This window comes from Macaca thibetana, chromosome 8 (genome assembly GCF_024542745.1).
Source record: "Macaca thibetana thibetana isolate TM-01 chromosome 8, ASM2454274v1, whole genome shotgun sequence".
NCBI lineage: Eukaryota > Metazoa > Chordata > Mammalia > Primates > Cercopithecidae > Macaca > Macaca thibetana.
Genome location: NC_065585.1, coordinates 103,617,459 through 103,640,879, shown reverse-complemented (window position 1 = coordinate 103,640,879; position 23,421 = coordinate 103,617,459). Strand labels below are relative to the sequence as shown.

The 23,421-nt window shown below is 35.3% G+C and overlaps 1 protein-coding gene across 1 annotated transcript in view; it reads left to right on the top strand.

The window, feature by feature from the left end:
* Positions 1 to 23,421, top strand: part of LOC126961199 (disintegrin and metalloproteinase domain-containing protein 18) — a 119,698-nt gene that overhangs the window by 44,920 nt on the left and 51,357 nt on the right. The window contains exons 10-11 of the mRNA XM_050801321.1: positions 12,171 to 12,266; positions 16,383 to 16,581. Of these exons, the coding sequence (XP_050657278.1) occupies positions 12,171 to 12,266; positions 16,383 to 16,581 (295 nt within the window). The remainder of the gene's footprint in view (positions 1 to 12,170; positions 12,267 to 16,382; positions 16,582 to 23,421) is intronic.

Sequence of the window (23,421 nt, the reverse complement as noted above, 5' to 3'; positions counted from 1 at the left end):
ACTGGAGATTTCTTTCCCAGAAATCTAAGTAAAAATAACACTGCATTAGGGAGGGTTGAAAACGGAATAATGCTTCTGAAGAGTACCTCACATGCCCCTCTTCATTGTAACCTGAATGTTGGAGGGCAGATGTTCTATTACAACATTTCTTATTTGAGTTGTGGAGAGGAGTACTTCCTATATTCTCTAATCAACATTTAAAAAGTAATATATTTTTCAAAATTGAGAACAAGATGAATAATAAATGTAAAGAGCACTTCACATTTCCAACTTGATCTCTTGCTAGAAAACATTTAAAATAGTATTGGGGAATGAAAATATCTAAGTCTTAATATAGAATGCCTCAGAGAAATTTGGAACAATTAGAATGCATGACGGATTTTTAAAATAAACCATGGAATTTTGAAATTGTGTATATTATTTTTTTCATTACAAAGTTCCCTTGCTATTAGATTATGCTTCTCAGTGGCTGTTGTTATATGTTATCTGATAATTGATTAATTGTTTGATAGCTAAAAGAATTGGTTGGATTTTAAACGTAAAGACCATCGATGCTAGGAAGAAACTGTATCAACTAACGAGCAAAATAACCAGCTAATATCACAATGACAGGATCAAGTTCACACAAAACAATATTAACCTTAAATGTAAATGGACTAAAAGCTCCAATTAAAAGACACAGATTGGCAAATTGGATAAAGAGTCAAAACCCATCAGTTTGCTGTATTCAAGAGACCCATCTCACATGCAGACACACACATAGACTCAAAATAAAGGGATGGAGGAAGATCTACCAAGCAAATGGAGACCAAAAAAAAAAGCAGGGGTTGCAATCCTAGTCTCTGATAAAGCAGACTTTAAACCAACAAAGATCAAAAGAGACAAAGAAGGCCATTACATAATGGTAAAGGGATCAATTCAACAGGAAGAGCTAACTATCCTAAATATATATGCACCCAATACAGGAGCACCCAGCTTCATAAAGCAAGTCCTTAGAGACTTACAAAGAGACTTAGACTCCCATACAATAATAATGGGAGACTTCAACACTCCACTGTCAACATTAGACAGATTGACGAGACAGAAAGTTAACAAGGATATCCAGGAATTGAACTTAACTCTGCACCAAGCAGACCTAATAGACATCTACAGAACTCTCCACCCCAAATCAACAGAATATACATTCTTCTCAGCACCACATCAGACTTATTCCAAAATTGACCACATAGTTGGAAGTAAAGCACTCCTCAGCAAATGTACAAGAATAGAAATTATAACAAACTGTCTCTCAGACCACAGTGCAATCGAACTAGAACTCAGGACTAAGAAACTCAATCAAAACCGCTCAACTACATGGAAACTGAACAACCTGCTCCTGAATGACTACTGGGTACATAACGAAATGAAGGCAGAAATAAAGATGTTCTTTGAAACCAATGAGAACAAAGATACAACATACCAGAATCTCTGGGACACATTTAAAGCAGTGTGTAGAGGGAAATTTGTAGCACTAAATGCCCACAAGAGAAAGCTAGAAAGATCTAAAATTGACACCCTAACACCACAATTAAAAGAACTAGAGAAGCAAGAGCAAACACATTTGAAAGCTAGCAGAAGGCAAGAAATAACTAAGATCAGAGCAGAACTGAAGGAGATAGAGACACAAAATACCCTCCAAAAAAATCAATGAATCCAGAAGCTGGTTTTTTGAAAAGATCAACAAAATTGATAGACCGTTAGCAAGACTAATAAAGAAGAAAAGAGAAGAGAATCAAATAGATGCAATGAAAAATGATAAAGGGGATATCACCACCGACCCCACAGAGATACAAACTACCATCAGAGAATACTATAAATACCTCTATGCAAATAAACTAGAAAACCTAGAAGAAATGGATAATTTCCTGGACACTTACACTCTCCCAAGACTAAACCAGGAAGAAGTTGAATCCCTGAATAGAACAATAGTAGGCTCTGAAATTGAAGCAATAACTAATAGCCTACCAACCAAAAAAAGTCCAGGACCAGACAGATTCACAGCCAAATTCTACCAGAGGTACAAGGAAGAGCTGGTACCATTTCTTCTGAAACTATTCGAATCAATAGAAAAAGAGGGAATCCTCCCTAACTCATTTTAGGAGGCCAACATCATCCTGATACCAACGCCTGGCAGAGACACAACAAAAAAAGAGAATTTTAGACCAATATCCCTAATGAACATCGATGCAAAAATCCTCAATAAAATACTGGCAAACTGAATCCAGCAGCACATCAAAAAGCTTATCCACCATGATCAAGTGGGCTTCATCCCTGGGAAGCAAGGCTGTTTCAACAAATGCAAATCAATAAATGTAATGCAGCATATAAACAGAACCAAAGACAAAAACATCTCAATAGATGCAGAAAAGGCCTTTGGCAAAATTCAACAGCCTTTCATGCTAAAAACGCTCAATAAATTCAGTACTGATGGAACGTATCTCAAAATATTGAGAGCTATTTATGACTAACCCACAGCCAATATCATACTGAATGGACAAAAACTGGAAGCATTCCCTTTGAAACGTGGCACAAGACAGGGATGCCCTCTCTCACCACTCCTATTCAACATAGTGTTGGAAGTTCTGCCTAGGGCAATCAGGCAAGAGAAAGAAATCAAGGGTATTCACTTAGGAAAAGAAGAAGACAAATTGTCCCTGTTTGCAGATGACATGATTGTATATTCAGAAAACCCCACTGTCTCAGCCCAAAATCTCCTTAAGCTGATAAGCAACTTCAGCAAAGTCTCAGGATACAAAATTAATGTGCAAAAATCACAGCATTCTTATACATCAGTAACAGACAAACAGAGAGCCAAATCATGAATGAACTTCCATTCACAATTGCTTCAAAGAGAACAAAATACCCAGGAATCCAACTTACAAGGGATGTAAAGGACGTCTTCAAGGAGAACTACAAACCACTGCTCAGTGAAATAAGAGGACACAAACAAATGGAAGAACATACCATGCTCATGGATAGGAAGAATCAATATCATGAAAATGGCCATAATGACCAAGGTAATTTATAGATTCAATGCCATTCCCATCAAGCTAGCTACCAATGGCTTTTCTTCACAGAATTGGAAAAAACTGCTTTAAAGTTCATATGGAACCAAAAAAGAGCCCGCATTGCCAAGACAATCCTAAGTCAAAAGAACAAAGCTGGAGGCATCACGCTACCTGACTTCAAACTATACTACAAGGCTACAGTAACCAAAACAGCATGGCACTGGTACCAAAACAGAGATATAGACCAATGGAACAGAACAGAGCCCTCAGAAATAATACTACACATCTACAGCCATCTAATCTTTGACAAACCTGAGAGAAACAAGAAATGGGGAAAGGATTCCCTATTTAATAAATGGTGCTGGGAAAATTGGCTAGCCATAAGTAGAAAGCTGAAACTGGATCCTTTCCTTACTCCTTATACGAAAATTAATTCAAGATGAATTAGAAACTTAAATGTTAGACCTAAAATAATAAAAAACCCTAGAAGAAAACCTAGGGAATACCATTCAGGACATAGGCATGGGCAAGGACGTCATGTCTAAAACACCAAAAGCAATGGCAACAAAAGCCGAAATTGACCAATGGGATCTAATTAAACTAAAGAGCTTCTGCACAGCAAAAGAAACTACCATCAGAGTGAACAGGCAACCTACAGAATGGGAGAAAATTTTTGCAATCTACTCATCTGACAAAGGGCTAATATCCAGAACCTACAAAGAACTCAAATTTACAAGAAAAAAACAACCCCATCAAAAAGTGAGCAAAGGATATGAACAGACATTTCTCAAAAGAAGACATACATACAGCCAACAGATACATGAAAAAATGCTCGTCATCACTGGCCATCAGAGAAATGCAAATCAAAACCACAATGAGATACCATCTCACACCAGTTAGAATGGCAATCATGGATTAAGAAAATGTGGCACATATACACCATGGAATACTATGCAGCCATAAAAAAGGATGAGTTTGTGTCCTTTGTAGGGACATGGATGCAGCTGGAAACCATCATTCTTAGCAAACTATCACAAGAACAGAAAACCAAACACCATATGTTCTCACTCATAGGTGGGAATTGAACAATGAGATCACTTGGACTCCGGAAGGGGAACATCACACACCGGGGCCTATCATGGGGAGGGGGGAGGGGGGAGGGATTGCATTGGGAGTTATACCTGATGTAAATGATGAGTTGATGGGTGCTGATGAGTTGAGGGGTGCAGCACAGCAACATGACACAAGTATACATATGTAAAAAACCTGCACATTATGCACATGTACCCTAGAACTTAAAGTATAATAATAATAATAATAATAAAAAAAGAATGACAATCATTAAAAAGTCAGGAAACAACAAGTGCTGGAGAGGATGGGGAGAAATAGGAACACTTTTACACTGTTGGTGGGATTGTTAACTGGTTCAACCATTGTGGAAAACAGTATGACGATTCCTCAAGGATCTAGAACTAGAAATACCATATGACCCAGCCATCCCATTACTGGGTATACCCAAAGGATTATAAATCATGCTGCTATAAAGACATATGCACACGTATGTTTATTGTGGCACTGTTCACAATAGCAAAGACCAAATGTCCATCAGTGACAGACTGGATTAAGAAAATGTGGCACATATACACCATGGAATACTATGCAGCCAAAAAAAGGGATGAGTTCGTGTCCTTTGTAGGGACATGGATGCAGCTGGAAACCATCATTCTCAGCAAACTATCGCAAGAACAGAAAACCAAACAGTGCATGTTCTCACTCATAGGTGGGAATTGATCAATGAGATCACTTGGACTCTGGAAGGGGAATATCACACACTGCGGCCTGTTATGGGGAGGAGGGAGGCGGGAGGGATGGCATTGGTATTTATACCTGATGTAAATGATGAGTTGATGGGTGCTGACGAGTTGATGGGTGCAGCACACCAACATGGTACAATTATGCATGTGTAACAAACCTGCACGTTGTGCACATGTACCCTAGAACTTAAAGTATAATAATAATAAAAAAAGAATCGATTGGATTTTTACATGGAAAATGGCATACGATGTCTCAGTTTTCAAACATATTTTCTAAGGATCCCCTGGTATTGGAATGAATAATTTTTTTTAAAAAAAACAAGCAAATGCACAAAAATGCAAGTATGTGTGTGATATATTATGAAAGAAAACCAAATTATAAATATTGAACAGTATGTAAGTGACAACAGTTACTAAAAATGTAAAAACTAAGGAGATGGGCAAGATATTGAACTGAATATAACCAACGAGGTGTCTCTGAAATATATAAAACAAAATACATGGACTATGCACATATCCATAGTCCACAAAGCTTTAATATACCTCTTTCAGGCTATCAAACAACTAATCAATTACCAGATAATGTATAACAACGTCACTAAAAAGCATATTCTAATAGCAAAGGAACTTTATAATGAATAAAAGAATATACATAATTTTCAAAATTCCATGGGAGTATTTTAAAAATCAGTCATGCATTAGATCATGCTGAAAATAATTATAGATACCAAAAAATCTGAAAATAAACATGTCTTCCCACAACATAATAAATGTGGATATTAACTTAAAACATGTTGTCCCTGAAAATTCATCTGCAAAGAAAAAGAAATGCTTTATTTTTAAATACATTTAAACTGGGGGAGGGGTGAAGTCTTGAGTTTTTGCATGTGACTGAAGTTAAGTTGTTATAAGTATACAATAATTTATTTTAACTATAAGATATTTTATGTAAGCCTTATGATAACCACAAAGCAAAAAACTATGGCAGGTGCACAAATGAGAAAGGAATTAAAACATAACACAAAAGAAAATCACCAAATCACAAGAATAAACAACAAGAGAAGAAGAAAAGAACAAAGATCTACAAAACAACCAAAAAACAACTAAAAAAATGGCATTAGTAAATTCTTGTCTATAAATAGTTACTTTGAATATAAATGGATTAGATTTTTGAATCAGACGACACAGAATGGCTGAATGGATTTTTTAAAAAGATTAAATTATATGCTGTATCCAGGAGACTAGCTTTAGCTTTAAGGACCCACATAGGCTGAAAGTAAAGGAATAGAAGACTGTATTTCATGCAAATAGTAACCAAAATAGAACAGGGACAGCTATATTAATAACAGATAAAGTAGACTTCAAGTCGCAAACAGTCACAAGAAACAACAAAATACATTGCTTAATGAAAATGGTACAATTCATGAAGAATACATAACAGTTATAAATGCATCCAATACTGAAGTATCTAAGTTTATAAGGTGAATATTAACAGACATTAAAGGAGAAATAGATGGCAATACAATAATGGGAGATGATTTTACTACTCCACTGTCAACAATGGACATATCAACCAGACAGAAAATTAACAGGAAAGTACTGGAAGAGTTACTTTAAAAGAGTAATATGAGTATTCCAGTCCTGAAATTAGGAAAATATAACATAAGCATAAAAAGGTAGTAATTCTAATCAATAATAGCAAATGCAAACATTTATAATCTGTGAAATATTAATGCAATATTGTGCAGAAACAGTTAACCTACCAGCCCTGAAGTTGCCATCTTTAGAAAGACCTGCTTCTAAGGTTGGCCTTCAGTTCAGGTCTGAGAATTTGAAGTTTTAAATGTTCCATAGGTGATAATGTTGGTTTGCTTTCCCAGACTGTGATGTTGAACAATTTAATTTATAGTGGATGCCTGCTTCCTTTTGGGATTCTAGAATTTTGGTTATTGTGATTGATCATTTAAGCACATGATCAGGATGCCTATATGACCATACTCAGATAAAAATGCTGAGTCTCAAATGGGCTTCCCTAGGCAGAAACGTTACATGCAATATTGCCTTTTTACTAATAGAGAAGGGAACATGCTTATTGTACTTTCTCTTACACTGGGTAGATGAAATTTGTGTAAGGAATTCTCCGGACTTTATCGGATATGTATTTTTCCTTTACTAATCCAGGTGTCTTTACTAATCCAATTCTTGCTGTGCTGTTGTAATAAATCTTACATGTGAATGAAACTGTCTTCTAAGTCCTATAAATGTTTCTGGGTAATCATCACATATGTGTGTGGTGTTGGGAGCCCTGGAAACATTGATGAATTAACATTGGCATAGTTATTTATGTAAAACTAAAGATGTATGTAGGGAGCATTTAGGAATGATAAAGAGGATATTAAAATATGGAGAATATTTAAGATGTCATTAATACATTCTAATGCCTTCATAATATTGGTGATTTTATAGTATAAATTTGAAGTATTAACTCATGAGAGTAGTCAGCAGTGTTACAATTATTGAAATATTAATAAATTACCAAAAATATATAACAAAGGTTTAAAGCATCTATGGACTATTTCTATCCTTGAGGAGTATTCAAGGTTTAAGAATTAACAAATATTTTTTATTGCTTTATCAAGGACAGTTTTGATTTTTTAGAGTGCATGATTGTGAATAATACAATGACTATCAGATTTAATTTATACGATGGCCTCAGCAGTTATGTCTACTGTTGCATTTGCATGGTCAGTGCAAATGCCAGCACAATAGAAAAGGCAAAGTCTAAGTTTTATTAAGAAAATTGTTTTCACCTCATAGATCTGCTGAAAATATTTTGAGCCCCCCACCAAAATCTTCCAAATACATTTGGAGAACTTCCCATTTAAACGAACTGATAGACAATAAAGATGCAATATTCAACTCATTACAGTAGTAAAAATGGGAGAGAAATAGTAATAGTATTGCCAAAAATGCAATAAATAATGAAATAAAAAGGAAATTCACATTAGTAAAATTAAAACTATGTAAAATCACAAGTAAAGTTAATAAACACTTTTAAAATAAATATTTTTAAATGCTTCAAAGAACTAAACGATACAACAAAACTGAAAGAAACACAGAGATGTGAATAAAAGCATAGTTTTTTTTCTGGGATGGGAATACTTAACATCAAACTACCTCCAATTAAATCTCTAAAGTCCCCATAAACACCTCCTTAAATTGAACTATTTTTCTACACAAAAGCAGATTCTAAATTTCATCTGGAAATAAAAACTTACCAAATATCCCTTTTAGTAATTTGGAACAATGACCATCTAAAAAATGCTGTGATTAATGAGATATGGTATTGGCAAAAGAGTAAACAATAAAGAAAATGAAAGAAATAGTCCATGTTTTGGTCGTTATTATAATCTACACATAGAATAGTGTCTGGCAAATATCACATGCTCAATAAATACTTATTGATTGAATAAATGTAAGGATAGTGTAATTATCTTGATAGCAATACGTCATTTTTATCACTAACTAAGGAATGACTCCAGTATATTCAGAATACCCCATTAGAAATAGTGTGACTTGGAAGGTTTATTCAAAAGTTTGACTTTTTTTTTTGTTTTTTTTTTTTTTTTTTTTTTTTTTTTACTTTTCATTGAATGTGATGCTTTTATTTCATTTCATTTTACTTTTTATTATACTTTAAATTCTAGGGTACATTTTTCTTAAAGAAAACTAAGGATGAATGCAAAGGAATTTTTACAAAAGTAGTTGACTTTAGCAAAAACTTGCCTTAAAAATATCAAAATATACACTATAAGGCTCTTTAATTTCACTTGCAGTGTTATTGGGCCATTGGCTGAAGAAAGAAGTATAGATGTTTATACATCTGTTTCTATTTATACATCAATATTTTTATCTGTCACCAGATCTAAGTATGTAAAAGTTGTATAGAGAGATAACATTTATTTCTAGGGTAGAAGTGGTTAATTTCATAAATATTAATTTATAAACTGGATGCATTCCCTGTGAGAAAGGGAGAAGCACCTGTGACATCCGGGATCTGACCTGGTAAAATCAATCAGGCTTTGGTGGCATTAGGAGCTGATTTGGCCCTCATGTATGGGTGTTGGTGTTCTCTTAAAGCTCTTTTGACCTTTGACTCAAAAGGTTAAAATCAGACTAGGAAATTCTATTATTATGATGAATCAAGAAAGAGAAATAAGGCCACTCTTCAGTTATGTCTAAACAGAGAAAACACATGCACCAAAATGACTAAACACTCACCTGTCCTAATATGAGTAGTTGCTGCAACTGTACCACTTTCAGCTTTAGCATTGGCCCAGTATTTCCTCCTTCTAGATAAGAATTACTAAATTTTCCAGTCACAGAATTAGCCCTTGGTTCCTGACAGCATTCAGTCCAGAGGAAAGTCCAGACTTCTTAAATTCTCCCTGAAAATTACCTAACACAAGCCCAGATCTTATCATTAAACCCTCCTACTGCAGTATTCCATGGTCCCCTTGTGTGTGTTCTTTGCTGCATCAAGCAATAAGCCTAATTTGTAACACTACAGATATGTTCTAGGTAGTCTTTGTTGAAAGGGCAGTGACACCTGTATCTTCATAAATATCCTCCATTTTACACAAATGGAAGCTCTGTTTTGTGTACCCACTCACCCATACAAATGTGGGTGCATGCACCTTATTTGTACCTGTGTTCACATATATAATAACTGCTAATAAATATTTGAACAAATATTCAATAGCATATAAAGCGATACATTTTACAAAAAGTAAAGCTATAAGCCTTAAAATTAGCAATAAAATATAAGATTAAAGTACTAGTATTGTTTTATATTCTTGGCATGGTGGAGGTCTTGATAATCAATAATAAAACCCAATAGTCCTAAAGGAACAAGAATATTACAAATCACTCAAATTGATAGGCACCATTAACAGACCAATTATAGACTGCAAAGAAACATTATAAAAATGTAGAAAAGAGAGGCTGGGCGTGGTGGCTCACGCCTGTAATCCCAGCACTTTGGGAGGCTGAAGAAGGCGGATTACGAGGTCAGGAGATAGAGACCATCCTGGCTAACATGGTGAAACCCCATTTCTACTAAAAAAAAAAAAAAAAAAAAAAAAAATTAGCCAGGCATGGTGGCGGGCACCCGTAGTCCCAGCTGCTTGGGAGGCTGAGGCAGGAGAATGGCATGAACCTGGGAGGCGGAGCTTGCAGTGAACCGAGATCGCAACATTGCACTCCAGCCTGGGCAACAGAGGGAGACTCCGTCTCAAAAAACGAAAGAAAACAACAAAAAAAACCAAATATGTATATATATATTATATTTATATATATTATATATTTATATTTATATATACATATCTATATAAAACAAGATATCATATAAAATCTAGTTCTGTTATCTAACGGGAAGAGGGAAAGAAAAAAGCCCTGCTATGCAAAATGGTCCAAATATATGATTATTTAATTCATAAATAAAATTGCACAAATGCAAATTTATTCACAAAACTGGTAATCAGAGAAGTAATAATGAGAGCTTTGAGTTCATTTTTTCCATTCCTTGTTACAAATTAAAATGATTGGTCATAATTAGTACTGCTAAGTATTGTGGTACAGGGAGAACTTCTTCATTAACTGCTAGTGAAAGAATATATATACACACATATACATTCATACAGCATTATTTAACTTTGGAAGGTTAAACAGTGAATTACACAATGTGATTACCCCTAGGGAATCTGGAGAATGTAATTACAATTTCAACTTTTGCTCTACATTTTATATATTATTTGATTGTATAAGCATACATCTATTTACATGCATACACATGAAAATGTATGAACAAATGGGAATTTCAAAATGAAGAAGAATCCTACCTTCATATTAAAGGACAAGATCTTTGAAACTAGATCTCTGAGTAAATAAAATTGTTTAATAGAAGAGTTAAGAATATAAAAATATGGCATAAATGCAGTGTTATTTACATACAAATAATATTTGTTTTTTAACATTCTGTAAAGTTTTTACCTAATTTATTTATTTATTTTTCTGAGATGGTGTCTCACTCTGTCACCCAGGCTGGAGTGCAGTGGCATGACCTTGGCTCACTGCAACCTCTGCCTCCCAGGTTTAAGTGATTCTCTTGCCTCAGCATCCTGAGTAGCTGGGATTACAGGCATGTACCACCAAGCCTGGCTAATTTTTGTATTTTTAGTAAAGATGGGGTTTCACTATGTTGGCCAGGCTGGTCTTGAACTCCTGAGCTCAAGTGATCTGCCCACCTTGGCTTCTCAAAGTGCTGAGATTACAGGCGTGAGCCACTGCACCCAGCTCCTAATTTGAATAATAATTGACTGCCATTTACTTTTTAAAAATAATAGGTATAGGCATTTTTTTGTTTATTTCTATTATAGTAAAACGTGGTACATAAATAAATACTAAGTACATTTTTACTCTACTTATTGCCTCACTCTAACTTTATTTACAATTGGAATCCTTAGTAAACAAATCACCCATGAGACCCTTGAGAAAAGTTGATTCTCCTAAAAACCACCTTTTCATTCCAAGGATATATTTTGGTATTGGTAACTTACAAGTTAATTATCAAATATTTTAGCTAATGAATATTGCTGACCAACTGCTATTTTAGATGTTATTTCTGCAGTTCTTATACTTGCATGCACCTGTAGCTATTCTAGAAATAGTAAAATAGGGTCTGGCACGGTTGTTAACTCCTGTAATCCTAGCACTTTGTGAGGCTGAGGCAGAAGGATCGTTTTAACTAAGGAGTTTGAGACCAGCCTGGGCAAGATAGAAACACCTAGTCTTTACGAAAAAAAAAAAAAAAAGGAAAAGAAAAAGGAAAAAAAAAAGTCTGGGCATGATTGCTTGCACTTCTGGTCCCAGCTACTCAGGAGGCTGAGGTGGGAGAATCACTTGGGTCTCACTGGTTGAGGCTGGAGTGAGTCATGATCACACCACTGCATTCCAGCCTAGGGGACAGAGTGAAATCCTGTCTCAAAAAAAGAAAAAAAAAAAGAAGAAGAAGAAAAAAAAAAGAAGAAGAAGAAGAAGAGAAAGGAAGAGGAAGAGGAAAGGAAGAGGAAGAGGAAGAGGAAGAAGAAGAAAAGAAATGGTAAACTAATACAGCTTCATTGGAATTATACAATTACATTGTATAATTACAAGTTTGTACAGAACAGAATATTAAATTGAAATTGAGATTAAGAAACAAGAGCTCTTAAGTGGTTGAACTGTAATAATGTTTCTTCCTCTAAAATTTTAGGAATGTCAATTTAAGAAGTGCTGTGATTATAACACATGTAAACTGAAGGGCTCAGTAAAATGTGGTTCTGGACCATGTTGTACATCAAAGTGTGAGGTAAGTTACCAACATTCATTAAAAGTTGAATTGTGGTATGAGAAGTCTGTATTAACTGAATCAATGTGCAATTAATAAAAAAATATATAAGGAATTTAGTGAAATAAAATGTAGAGTACATGAACAAACACAAGCTTAAAGGAAAATTGCTATAAAATACAAAAGTCATCTCAGACAGGTACCGTTACAGTTACTATATGCATGGGCTCCACATACTGAATTGCTTAATACATGCAAACGTGAATTAGGCACGTTAGCATGATGCTTTTGAGATTTATTCATGTTGTGGTGTCTATTAGCAAATAATTCCTTTTTGTTGCTGAATAGTATTGCAAATGTTGTAAAGATATGCCACAGTTTGTTATTTTTATTTTTGTCTTTATTCCCTAAACAATACCGTGTAACTGTTTACATAGCATTTATATTGTATTAGGTAATATAAGTAATATAGAGATAATAAAAATATATGAGAAAATGTGTATCAGTTATATGCAAATATTACAAGATATTATATAAAGGACTTGAGTGCCCATGGATGTCATATCCCTGAGGGTTCCTGGAACAAAATGCCCATGGATTCTGAGTGATGACTCTATTCTTCAGGGTTAAAATCACAAAGTTTACCAACTTGTAAATTATCAGATAAAAGGGAGAAAAAACACACATTACTACATCCAAAAAGTTATTAACTCTCAAATAAATTATAAAGTCAAATAAATGATAAATGATTATGGAAAAAATTGTAGCATGAATAGCAGACAAAATATGCGTCATATAGAATGTGTAAAGAACTCTCACTTATTGATAACTGAAATGCAAATCATATACATACAATTGAAACAAACAGTATTTATTGATATTGGAAAGGTTACATAACTATATATTGTACAAGAGTTAGTAAATATGGGCTAAATATTTATGCAGTAATATAGTATTATGTCCAAGACACACATTTGGATAAGAAAACAAGTTCCTTAATAGCAAGATATTTTATTATTCCAGTTCTGGTAAATCACCACTATGTAAATATTCTATGTATTCTTTTTGTTGAATTTAGCTATTAATGTGTAATTTAATATACTAAAATTCTGTTAGTGAATATTCCCAAGTGTCAGAAGAAACATATTTAAGCTTATAACTAGCATCATAATCAAGGGTAGGCAATGTCATTACTCCCCTCTCACATTTCCCTGTGCCTCTTTATACTCAATCCATGACTCCACCCTCAGCCCCTGGTAACCATTGATCTGTTTTCTGGAGCTGTAATTTTGCTTTTGCAAAAATATCACATAAATTGAATCATACAATATGTGCAAATGTGAATTAGGCATCTTAGCATAATGTATTTGAGATTCATTCATGTTCTTATGTTTATTAGCAGATCATTCCTTTATAGTGACTGCACACTAGTAGTATTGCAAGGATTGTAAGGATCTACCACAGTTCATTAATCCATTCCCCAGTTGAGGGATACTTTGGCTGTTTTTCATTTTTGGTGATGAAAATATGGCTACTTTAAATAATATTCATCAGCATATTTGTGTATGAACATAGTGTTTCATTTCACTTAGCTAGATACCTAGGAGAGGGATTGCTGGATCATATGGTAAACATGGCACTTTACAGGAAATTGAAAAACAGTCTTTCAAAGCAACTGTACTGTCTTGAGTTCCCACCAGACACTTATGAGACTTACAGTTGCTTTGTAAACTGAATGTAAACACTAAAATTATAAAATATATGGTTTTATGCTATCTTTGCTACTGATTTGTTGTTTGTACCTTTTAAAAATCATTTAAATCATGGATCCATACAAATTATTGATTCCAAATTACTGATTAACCATTGCTTTACAAATCATTAATTAATCAGGCTAATTTCTTATTTCATTTAATGTGTAGTGAATAATTCTTATAATAGAACATGATCATATACTATAAAAACAAAATACATTTTTACTATTTTTGCTGAATAGTCTTTTATCTTTTAGAGTAAATAAAAGAAAAAGGAAATTAAATGAATTAACATCATTTGTTTCATTTCTGAGCTCTATTTTCTTTTGCAGATTTGTGTTTACTATCATATTTCTTGTACCTAAAGACCTCCCTTTACTATTTCTTGTCATTTATGTCCTCTGAAAATAAATTATCCCAGTTATTTTTTTGTTTGAGACAGGGTCTGGCTCTGCTGCCCAGATTGGAATGCAGTGGCACTATCTCTGCTAGCTGCAACCTCCACCTCCTGGGCTGAAGCCATCCTCCCACCTCAGCCTCCCAAGTAGCTAAGACTACAGGCACACACCACCATGCCCAGCTAATTTTTGTAGAGATGCAGTATTCCACCATGTTTCCCAGGCTGTTCTTGAACTCCTGAGCTCAAGCAATCTATCCGCCTAGGCCCTCCAAAGTGCTGCGATTACAGACATTAGCCACCATGCCTGGCTTCTTGGTTATTTTTTGTCTAGGAAAGCCTTTATATCTCATTCGTTTTTGAAATATATAGTTACAGAGTATGGAATTCTAAGTTGAAAAAGTTGTTAAATTTCATCACTTTTAAGTTGCCACTTCTTTTATTTATTATGCATCTTTGTTTCATTATTAAGTATTGTATTAGTTCGTTTTCATGCTGCTGATAAAGACATACCTGAGACTGGGCAATTTACAAAAGAAAGGGGTTTAAAGAACTCACAGTTCCTCATGGCTGGCAAGGCCTCACAATCGTGGTGGAAGGTGAAAGGCACATCTCACATGGCGGCAGACAAGAGAAGAGAGCTTGTGCAGGGAAACTGCTTTTTATAAAACCATCAGATCTTGTGAGACCTATTCACTATCAGGAGAATAGCACGGGAAAGACCTGCACCCATGATTCAATTATCTCCCACTGGGTCCCTCCTATCACATGTGGGAATTATGGGAGCTACAATTCAAGATTAGATTTGGGTGGGGACACAACCAAACCATATAAGTGTTAATTTCATCAAACTGGATTGTATTTTGTGTATGTGTTTTTTTGTGTGTGTGTATGTGCATGTGTGTGACATCAACATATATAGCAGGACACCATTTCAATATGGTGAACTTCACTATGGATGGCAACCTATTAGGTCAGGTCACTGCAAAATTTTGACAATAACTGTACACCTCACCTAAGTGATGCAAGGAGGCCTTTATGCTCTCAGATAATAATAAATATATAAAAATGAGGCCGGGTGTGGTGGCTGAAGCCTGTGCACCGTGGCTGATGCCTGTAATCCCAGCACTTTGGGAGGCCAAGGTGGGTGGATTACCTGAGGTCAGGAGTTTGAGACCAGCCTGACTAACATGGTGAAACCCTGTCTCTCCTAAAAATACAAAAATTAGCCAGGCATGGTGGCATATACCTATAATCCTAGCTCCTCAGGAGACTGAGGCAGGAGAATTGCTTGAACCTGGAGGATAGAGGTTGCAGTGAAATGAGATCATGCCCCTTCACTCCAGCCTGAGCAAAAAAGCAAAACTCCATCTCAGAAAAAAGATACTGATGTGATGTGATGTGATGATAGCTATCATATGTGCATGCCGTTTACTATGTATTGTTCTAAGAACTTTTTCCATTACTCCTGTTCAATACCCATAAGAACTCTATGAGAATTTGTCTTTTATTCCAAGCTGACAAAAGTAGAACAGAAAGATTGTATTTCTTACCCGTACAAATAAGCTAGTAAGAGTCAGAGACAGGGACTGAAACCAGGGAGCCTGGCTCCTGAGTTTCTCCGAGAACCAAAAGGTAGAGACGGTGTTCCTATAGTTCCAAGGAACAGGTATGTTTGATCTGTGTAGTTGTTTTCTAATGCTGTTTGAGTCAGCTTGTTTCAAAATGTAGAGCACAAAGGAGGTAAGCAACTGCAAACTCACTGTCAAAAGAGATTCTTTCATGTCTTTCAGCCAGTTTTCTCTGGGGTTCACAATGAATACTGTATTTGATTTTTTTTTTTTTTGGCAAACTCATGGACTTGGGAACTCTGGTGTTCCCTCAAATATCAATAATTAGAAACATTTTATGTGCTAAATCTTTTCACTAAGCAATTGAAAAAAAATGATTTACAAAACATAATTTTATTTTTCCTTTTCCTCCCAGTTGTCAATAGTGGGCACTCCATGTAGAAAGAGTGTTGATCCAGAGTGTGATTTTACAGAGTACTGCAATGGAACCTCTAGTGATTGTGTTCCTGACACTTATGCATTGAATGGCCATTTGTGCAAGTTGGGAACTGCCTATTGCTATAATGGACAATGTCAAACTACTGATAACCAGTGTGCCAAGATATTTGGAAAAGGTATTGCTCTTTCTTTCATATTTATTTTGCCTTAAATTTGCATCTCTCTGTAGAATACATTATATACCACACAACTCTAGAAATGGAAGAACCTGAACCACAAGATTTATAAAAATTAAGTTTTAGTTAATGAAGGCTAGTTTTTAAAAAGTGTCTGAGGTTTTCCAAGAAAAGACCATACATTATTTTTATTGTGGTTTGATTTTTGTTTTTGATGATTAGCTATCTGGGCAAAAATCCATATTTGCAGCTCATCATTTATATAAAGATTAAAATCAGTAGATTCTAAAATTTATATAATTTTCTATTACTCCCCACATTAATGATCTAATTTTAATGGCATGAAACTTACAAAGCTCAGAATGAATTTCATTTAAAAATAATCATATTTCCTAATTGAGGAATAATTGCTAAGATAATGGTAGTCTTAGCCACCTGATCAAAATTCATTTTTATATTTTGTTTTTCAAACAGCTTTGAGAGTAATTCTAATATACTTGTGCATATATATTTGCTTTTCTGGTGAGCAATTATTCATAATATCCAAATATAATTTTGTAGTTTTAGAGGAATTAAAATAATATAAACAGATCAAAATTACCCAATGAAATGCATATAAATATAATTATTTTCTAGTTGAGTAAAGTTGGTTTATTTGCCTAGTGGTAAACTGAGGAATATAATTTGTACCAAATGACATTTTGTATGGTCCATCTTGTCTTCCTTCCTCAAGGACCTTCCTTGAGGTCCTTCCTCAAATTTATTATTTGAGTAATAAATTTCAGTTTAGGAGGCTTAACCAAAATTCAACAAAAGCTGCAGAACTATGATTTCTTAAATCACAAGTCCATGCTATTTTCTGTGTGCTGTGTTTCTAGGATGCTACTTTTTATATGTGTGTATGTTTTGTTTTTTTAATACTTATTTCTATTTGAATAGTATTACTTGTTATTTTTAACAGGGTTTAAAATACCTCTTAAAAGTAAAATTAAATAATACTTTCTGTAAGATTCATTAAGGAGAGTCTACAATATATTCTTCTTTTTTTTAATAATTAAAAAAAAGCCTTCAACCTAGAATTCATTTACTTAACACAAGACATCTTTTTGAGTTCTAATTGCAACAGGATGTTTGAGAAAATGTTGTGTATTCCTATAATATATGTTCTAAGATCTCCACAAAACTAACATGAATGCGTCAAAACTTTCATCTTCTGATGCAGTGTTTTGTTCATCCATTAATTCATTCATTTCCCATTTTCTCCTTGATTCATTTACTTAGCTTTTTACTTGCAGGCATTTTTCTTCTGTTACCAAAAACCATAGGTGGTATTTTATATGGGACATGTTAACTAACAAGTAGTTACATTAATTTTGCATTCTTTTATTAAGTAAATTTAAACTTTTAAAGAAATGTTGAAATATAAGTAGATTTGTTATTCAAAATTATACACTGAGTGTCTATGCAAAGAGCCTACAATATTCAACCGGATGGACATTGTCACATGATTATTATACTCATGGAGCTTATAACCAAGATAAAAGGACACTAAAACAAAAGAAATATAAAACCTATAGCCATGTTGTTTGCATTTGAAACAATAAAAATAGAATGCTAAAAGAAAATCAAGGTAGTGAATAGGGAAAATACCACCATCTGTCATCAAGTAGTCTTCAACTATCAGCTCTTTCAGAATTTTTCTCAACTGCAAAGAGACACTTTGCCCAAAGGCACACACTTCTCAAGCCAGCACACATGCAACAATTACGTGAGGTGGGGGTTTTATAAAAAAGGTCTGCCTATTTTGGCCCAATCAAACACACACTGGCAGGTTTTTTATATACCAAACAGCTACCTACTGGTTTGTTCAAGACCTTTTGGGTTTGCATCTCAGTTTGACTTCTCCTCTGCTTCATCCAGCTTCCTTCCACTTCTGAATATTCTGATCTTTAATAAATAGCCTTTACAGTATACCTCATTTAGATGTCAGCTCCTAGAGGCCCCAACTACTAATTGGTAATGACAGTGGAATAAGTAAATATAGCCTAAAAGATGAGTTTTCAAATCCAAATCGCTCTCTGCCAGGCTATCAACGAGCACCTCATCACTGGCGGAAGTTCAGAATACACTCTCTCAGCAGATTGGGATAGTATACTTGTGAGAGAGAATACATTAGCTGGTACAATTGAAATTAATGGGGCAAATAGTAATTCTAAGAGTAATGGCATTAAATGGCTATTGCCAAATACCATTGAACTTAGGAAAATGTAACAAAAGGGCATGCATTTGAAAGCAAAGTGTGAGTCTAGAGGGCCTCTGCTAACTTATAAAGCGCCCTCATCGTTTAAAAAAGAGGTTAGAGGGAGATGAGGAAGACTTAATTGAGAAGTTAAACTCTATATAAGTTTGAATTCCTTATCAGGTATATTTTTCAGGATTAGGGTTCTAATTGGGAGAAGAATGGGACCTACACTTGGGATGGAGACAATTGAAAATATGACCACCCTAATTTTGAGCCTCCAGGCTTCTTTGAGTCTATTGAACCTATAGAATGATCTAGTTCTGATTTCTCCCCCATCACTCTTCATAACATAAAGTGTATTCTCATCAGTATCTTCCCACTATCCCTCATGGCCACTAGCTGAAAATGGAGAAAAGGCACAGAATAATAGAGACAGGGATGTGAGAGACTTTATAAAGCAGTAAGGAAACTATACCCCAAAAAGATTTGGTCCTAGCCAGCAGTTACTGCCAACATCAGGGAAGTACACATGTGACTGAATTCTGAGAGCTTGATCATGAGATTGAATAGAGGAACACAACATGGGATGGGGGGTATTTATTGTTTTGGGAGCACTCTCCCAAAGTACAGCATTTAACATACTGGCACAGATCCTAGAAGACAGTAAAATCTTTCCACTAGGATGGCTTCCAGCAGCATGGAAAAAACATGATGACTCACCCTAAGTGAAATTTAAATGACAGAATTTCCATAGCAGATAGTGGAGAAAAGAAGAAAAAGGCTCAGGGAAGTGGGAATACTGTAATCTATATACTGTGTATTTAAGGCCAAATGATTTGGCCAATCAGGAAAGCCCAAGGCCATAAGGAATGTGCTAGAGAAAGGGATACCATATTCACTATAAATTTCAAAGATGGCCTCCTCTGCAAGTCACAGTCGGAATGCCACTATAGTAGTACACTCACCAGTAGCAATGGATATGATAAGATCTGGAAAAATCAAGACCCAATAACAGTACTTAACTATCAGAAGCCAGATGAATAATGTTGTTATAAGCAGTAGATACACAGTAGTAGATATGGGTACTTTCCCTACCAAGTGTCAGGGAGAGAGTTAATACAGCATGATTTCCCTGTATTTTGTGAGCAGCCAATAAGGGTGCTACTCAGATTGTTCCATTAAAGGAAATGTATTAAAATAGATGACTAGGAGGCTGTGAAGAGTTGTTTCAGTAAATATCTCAATGTTAGGTCCACACTCTGAATCTAAACCAATTTTCAGAGCCAGAACTCATTGACTTAAGCGGGAGCAAGGGCCGTAGGAAAAAACCCCATAGCACCTTGGCAAATATACATGTTAACTATTCCTCTAGTATGTTCCCATATGGACTTACAACCATTAATCACATATCTGTTGACTGGGGAAAAGAAAATATCCAAGCATTTTAAAAACTAGTGGACACAGACTGCATTAATATCCAGAAGCCCAATGTGATCATGGTCTCCCTGTGACAGTGAGGACTTACAGACACCCAAAGTTAAATAGAGTCCTGGCCAAGTTTCAGTTTACAGTGGGTCTGCTAGTTCCACAAATCCATTTGGTTGTTATTTCTCAGACCTAGTGTATATAATTGGAGTTGGCATATTTAATAGTTTGTGCAATTCCCTCAGTGGGACCTTAGTGTGTTTGGTATCTGTAACTGTCTGCTTCAAGAAATTAGTGCTACCTTTAAAGATCTAAAGGATGAAGGGATGTTTGGCTGTATAATACACATGTTAAATTATTCAATATGATCCCTGCAGAAACAAGATCATCCTGGAAGATAATATTAAACTACTACAAATGTAATCAGGTAGTAGACTTGATTGCATTCACTGTGCCAGTGTATGTCCATGCTAGAGCAGATTAGCATGACCTCAAATATGTGTGAAAAGTGTATCCTCTAATACACTTGCCCCTAAAAGCAAGTGTATTATTATTATTATTTATTATACTTTAAGTTCTAGGGTACATGTGCACAACGTGCAGGTTTGATACATAGGTATACATGTGCCGTGTTGGTTTGCTGTACCCATCAACTCATCATTTACATTAGATATTTTTCCTAATGCTATCCCTGTCCCCACCCCCCACCCTCCGACAGGTCCCGGTGTGTGATGTTCCCCGCCCTGTGTCCAAGTGATCTCATTGTTCAATTCCCACCTATGAGTGAGAACATGCACTGTTTGGTTTTCTGTCCTTGTGATAGTTTGCTGATAATGATGGTTTCCAGCTTCATCCATGTCCCTGCAAAGAACATGAACTCAACCTTTTTTATGGCTGCATACTATTCCATGGTATATATGTGCCACATTTTCTTAATCCAGTCTATCATTGATGGACCTTTGGGTTGGTTCCAAGTCTTTGCTATTGTCAATAGTGCCACAATAAACATACATGTGCATGTATCTTTACAGTAGTATGATTTATAATCCTTTAGGTATATACCCAGTAATGGGATCACTGGGTCAAATGGCAAATTCTAGCTCTAGATCCTTGAGGAAGCATCACACTGTCTTCCACAATGGTTGAACTAATTTACACTCCCACCAACAGTGTAAAAGCATTTCTCCACATCCTCTCCAGCATCTGTTGTTTCCTGATTTTTTAATGATCACCATTTTAACTGGCATGAGATGGTATCTCACGGTGGTTTTGATTTGCATTTCTCTGATGACCAGTCATGGTGAGCATTTTTTCATGTGTCTGTTGGCTGCATAGATGTCTTCTTTTGAGAAGTGTCTATTTATATCCTTTGCCCACTTTTTGATGGGGTTGTTTGTTTTTTCTTGTAAATTTGTTTGACTTCTTTGTAGATTCTCTATATTAGTCCTTTGTCAGATGGGTAGATTCAAAAATTTTCTCCCATTCTGTAGGTTGCCTGTTCACTCTGATGGTAGTTTCTTTTGACATGTAGGAGCTCTTTAGTTTAATTGGATTCCATTTGTGTATTTTGGCTTTTGTTTTCATAGATTTTGGTATTTTAGTTATGAAGTCCTTGGCCATGCCTATGTCCTGAATGGTATTGCCTAAGTTTTCTTCTAGGGTTTTTATGGTTTTAGGTTTAACAGTTAAGTCTTTAATCCATCTTGAAGTAATTTTTCTATGAAGTGTAAGAAAGGGATCTGGTTTCAGCTTTCTACATATGGCTAGCCAGTTTTCCCAGTACCATTTATTAAATAGGGAATCCTTTCCCCATTTCTTCTTTTTGTCAGGTTTGTCAAAGATCAGGTGGTTGTACACGCGTGGTGTTATCTCTGAGGCCTGTGTTCCATTCCATTGGTCTATGTGTCTGTTTTAGTACCAGTACCATGCTGTTTTGGTTACTCTAGCCTTGTAGTATAACTTGAAGCCAGGTAGCGTGATGCCTCCAGCTTTGTTCTTTTTGCTTAGGGTAGTCTTGGCTATGCAGGCTCTTTTTTGGTTCCATATGATATTTAAAGTGTTTTTTTCCAATTCTGTGAAGAAAGTCGTTGGTAGCTTAATGGGGATGGCATTGAATCTATAAATTACTTCGGGCAGTATGGCCATTTTCACGATATTGATTCTCTCTATTCATGAGTATGGAATATTATTCCATTTGTTTGTGTCCTCTTTTATTTCATTGAGCAGTGGTTTGTAGTTCTTCTTGAAGAGATCCTTCGCATCCCTTGTAAGTTGGATTCCTAGGTATTTTATTCTCTTTGTAGCAATTGTGAATGGGAGTTCACTCAAGATTTGGCTCTCTGTTTGTCTGTTAATGGTGTATAGGAATGCTTGTGATTTTTGCACATTATTTTGTATCCTGAGACTTTGCTGAAGTTTCTTATCAGCTTAAGGAGATTTTGGGCTGAGATGATGGGGTTTTCTAAATATACAATCATGTCATCGGCAAACAGGGACAATTTGACATCCTCATTTCCTAATTGAATACCCTTTCTTTCTTTCTCCTGTCTGATTGCCCTAGCCAGAACTTCCAACACTATGTTGGCTAGAAGTGGTGAGAGAGGGCATCCTTGTCTCTTGCTAGTTTTCAAAGGGAATGCTTCCAGTTTTTGTCCGTTCAGTATGATATTGTCTGTGGGTTTATCATAAATGGCTCTTATGATTTTGAGATACATTCCATGAATACCCAGTTTATTGAGAGTTTTTAGCATGAAGTGCTGTTGAATTTTGTCAAAGGCCTTTTCTGCATCTATTGAGATAATCATGTGGTTTTTGTCTTTGGTTCTGTATATGATGGATTGCATTTAATGATTTGCATATGTTGAACCAGCCTTGCATCCCAGGGATGAAGCCCCCTTGATCGTGGTGGATAAGCTTTTTGATGTGCTGCTGGATTCGGTTTGCCAGTATTTTATTGAGGATTTTCACATTGATGTCCATCAGGGATATTGGTCTAAAATTCTCTTTTTTTGTTGTGTCTCTGCCAGGCTTTGGTATGAGGATGATGCTGGCCTCACAACATGAGTTAGGGAGGATTCCCTCTTTTTCTATTGATCAGAATAGTTTCAGAAGGAATGGTACCGTCTCCTCTTTGTACCTCTGTTAGAATTCGACTGTGAATCTGTCTGGTCCTG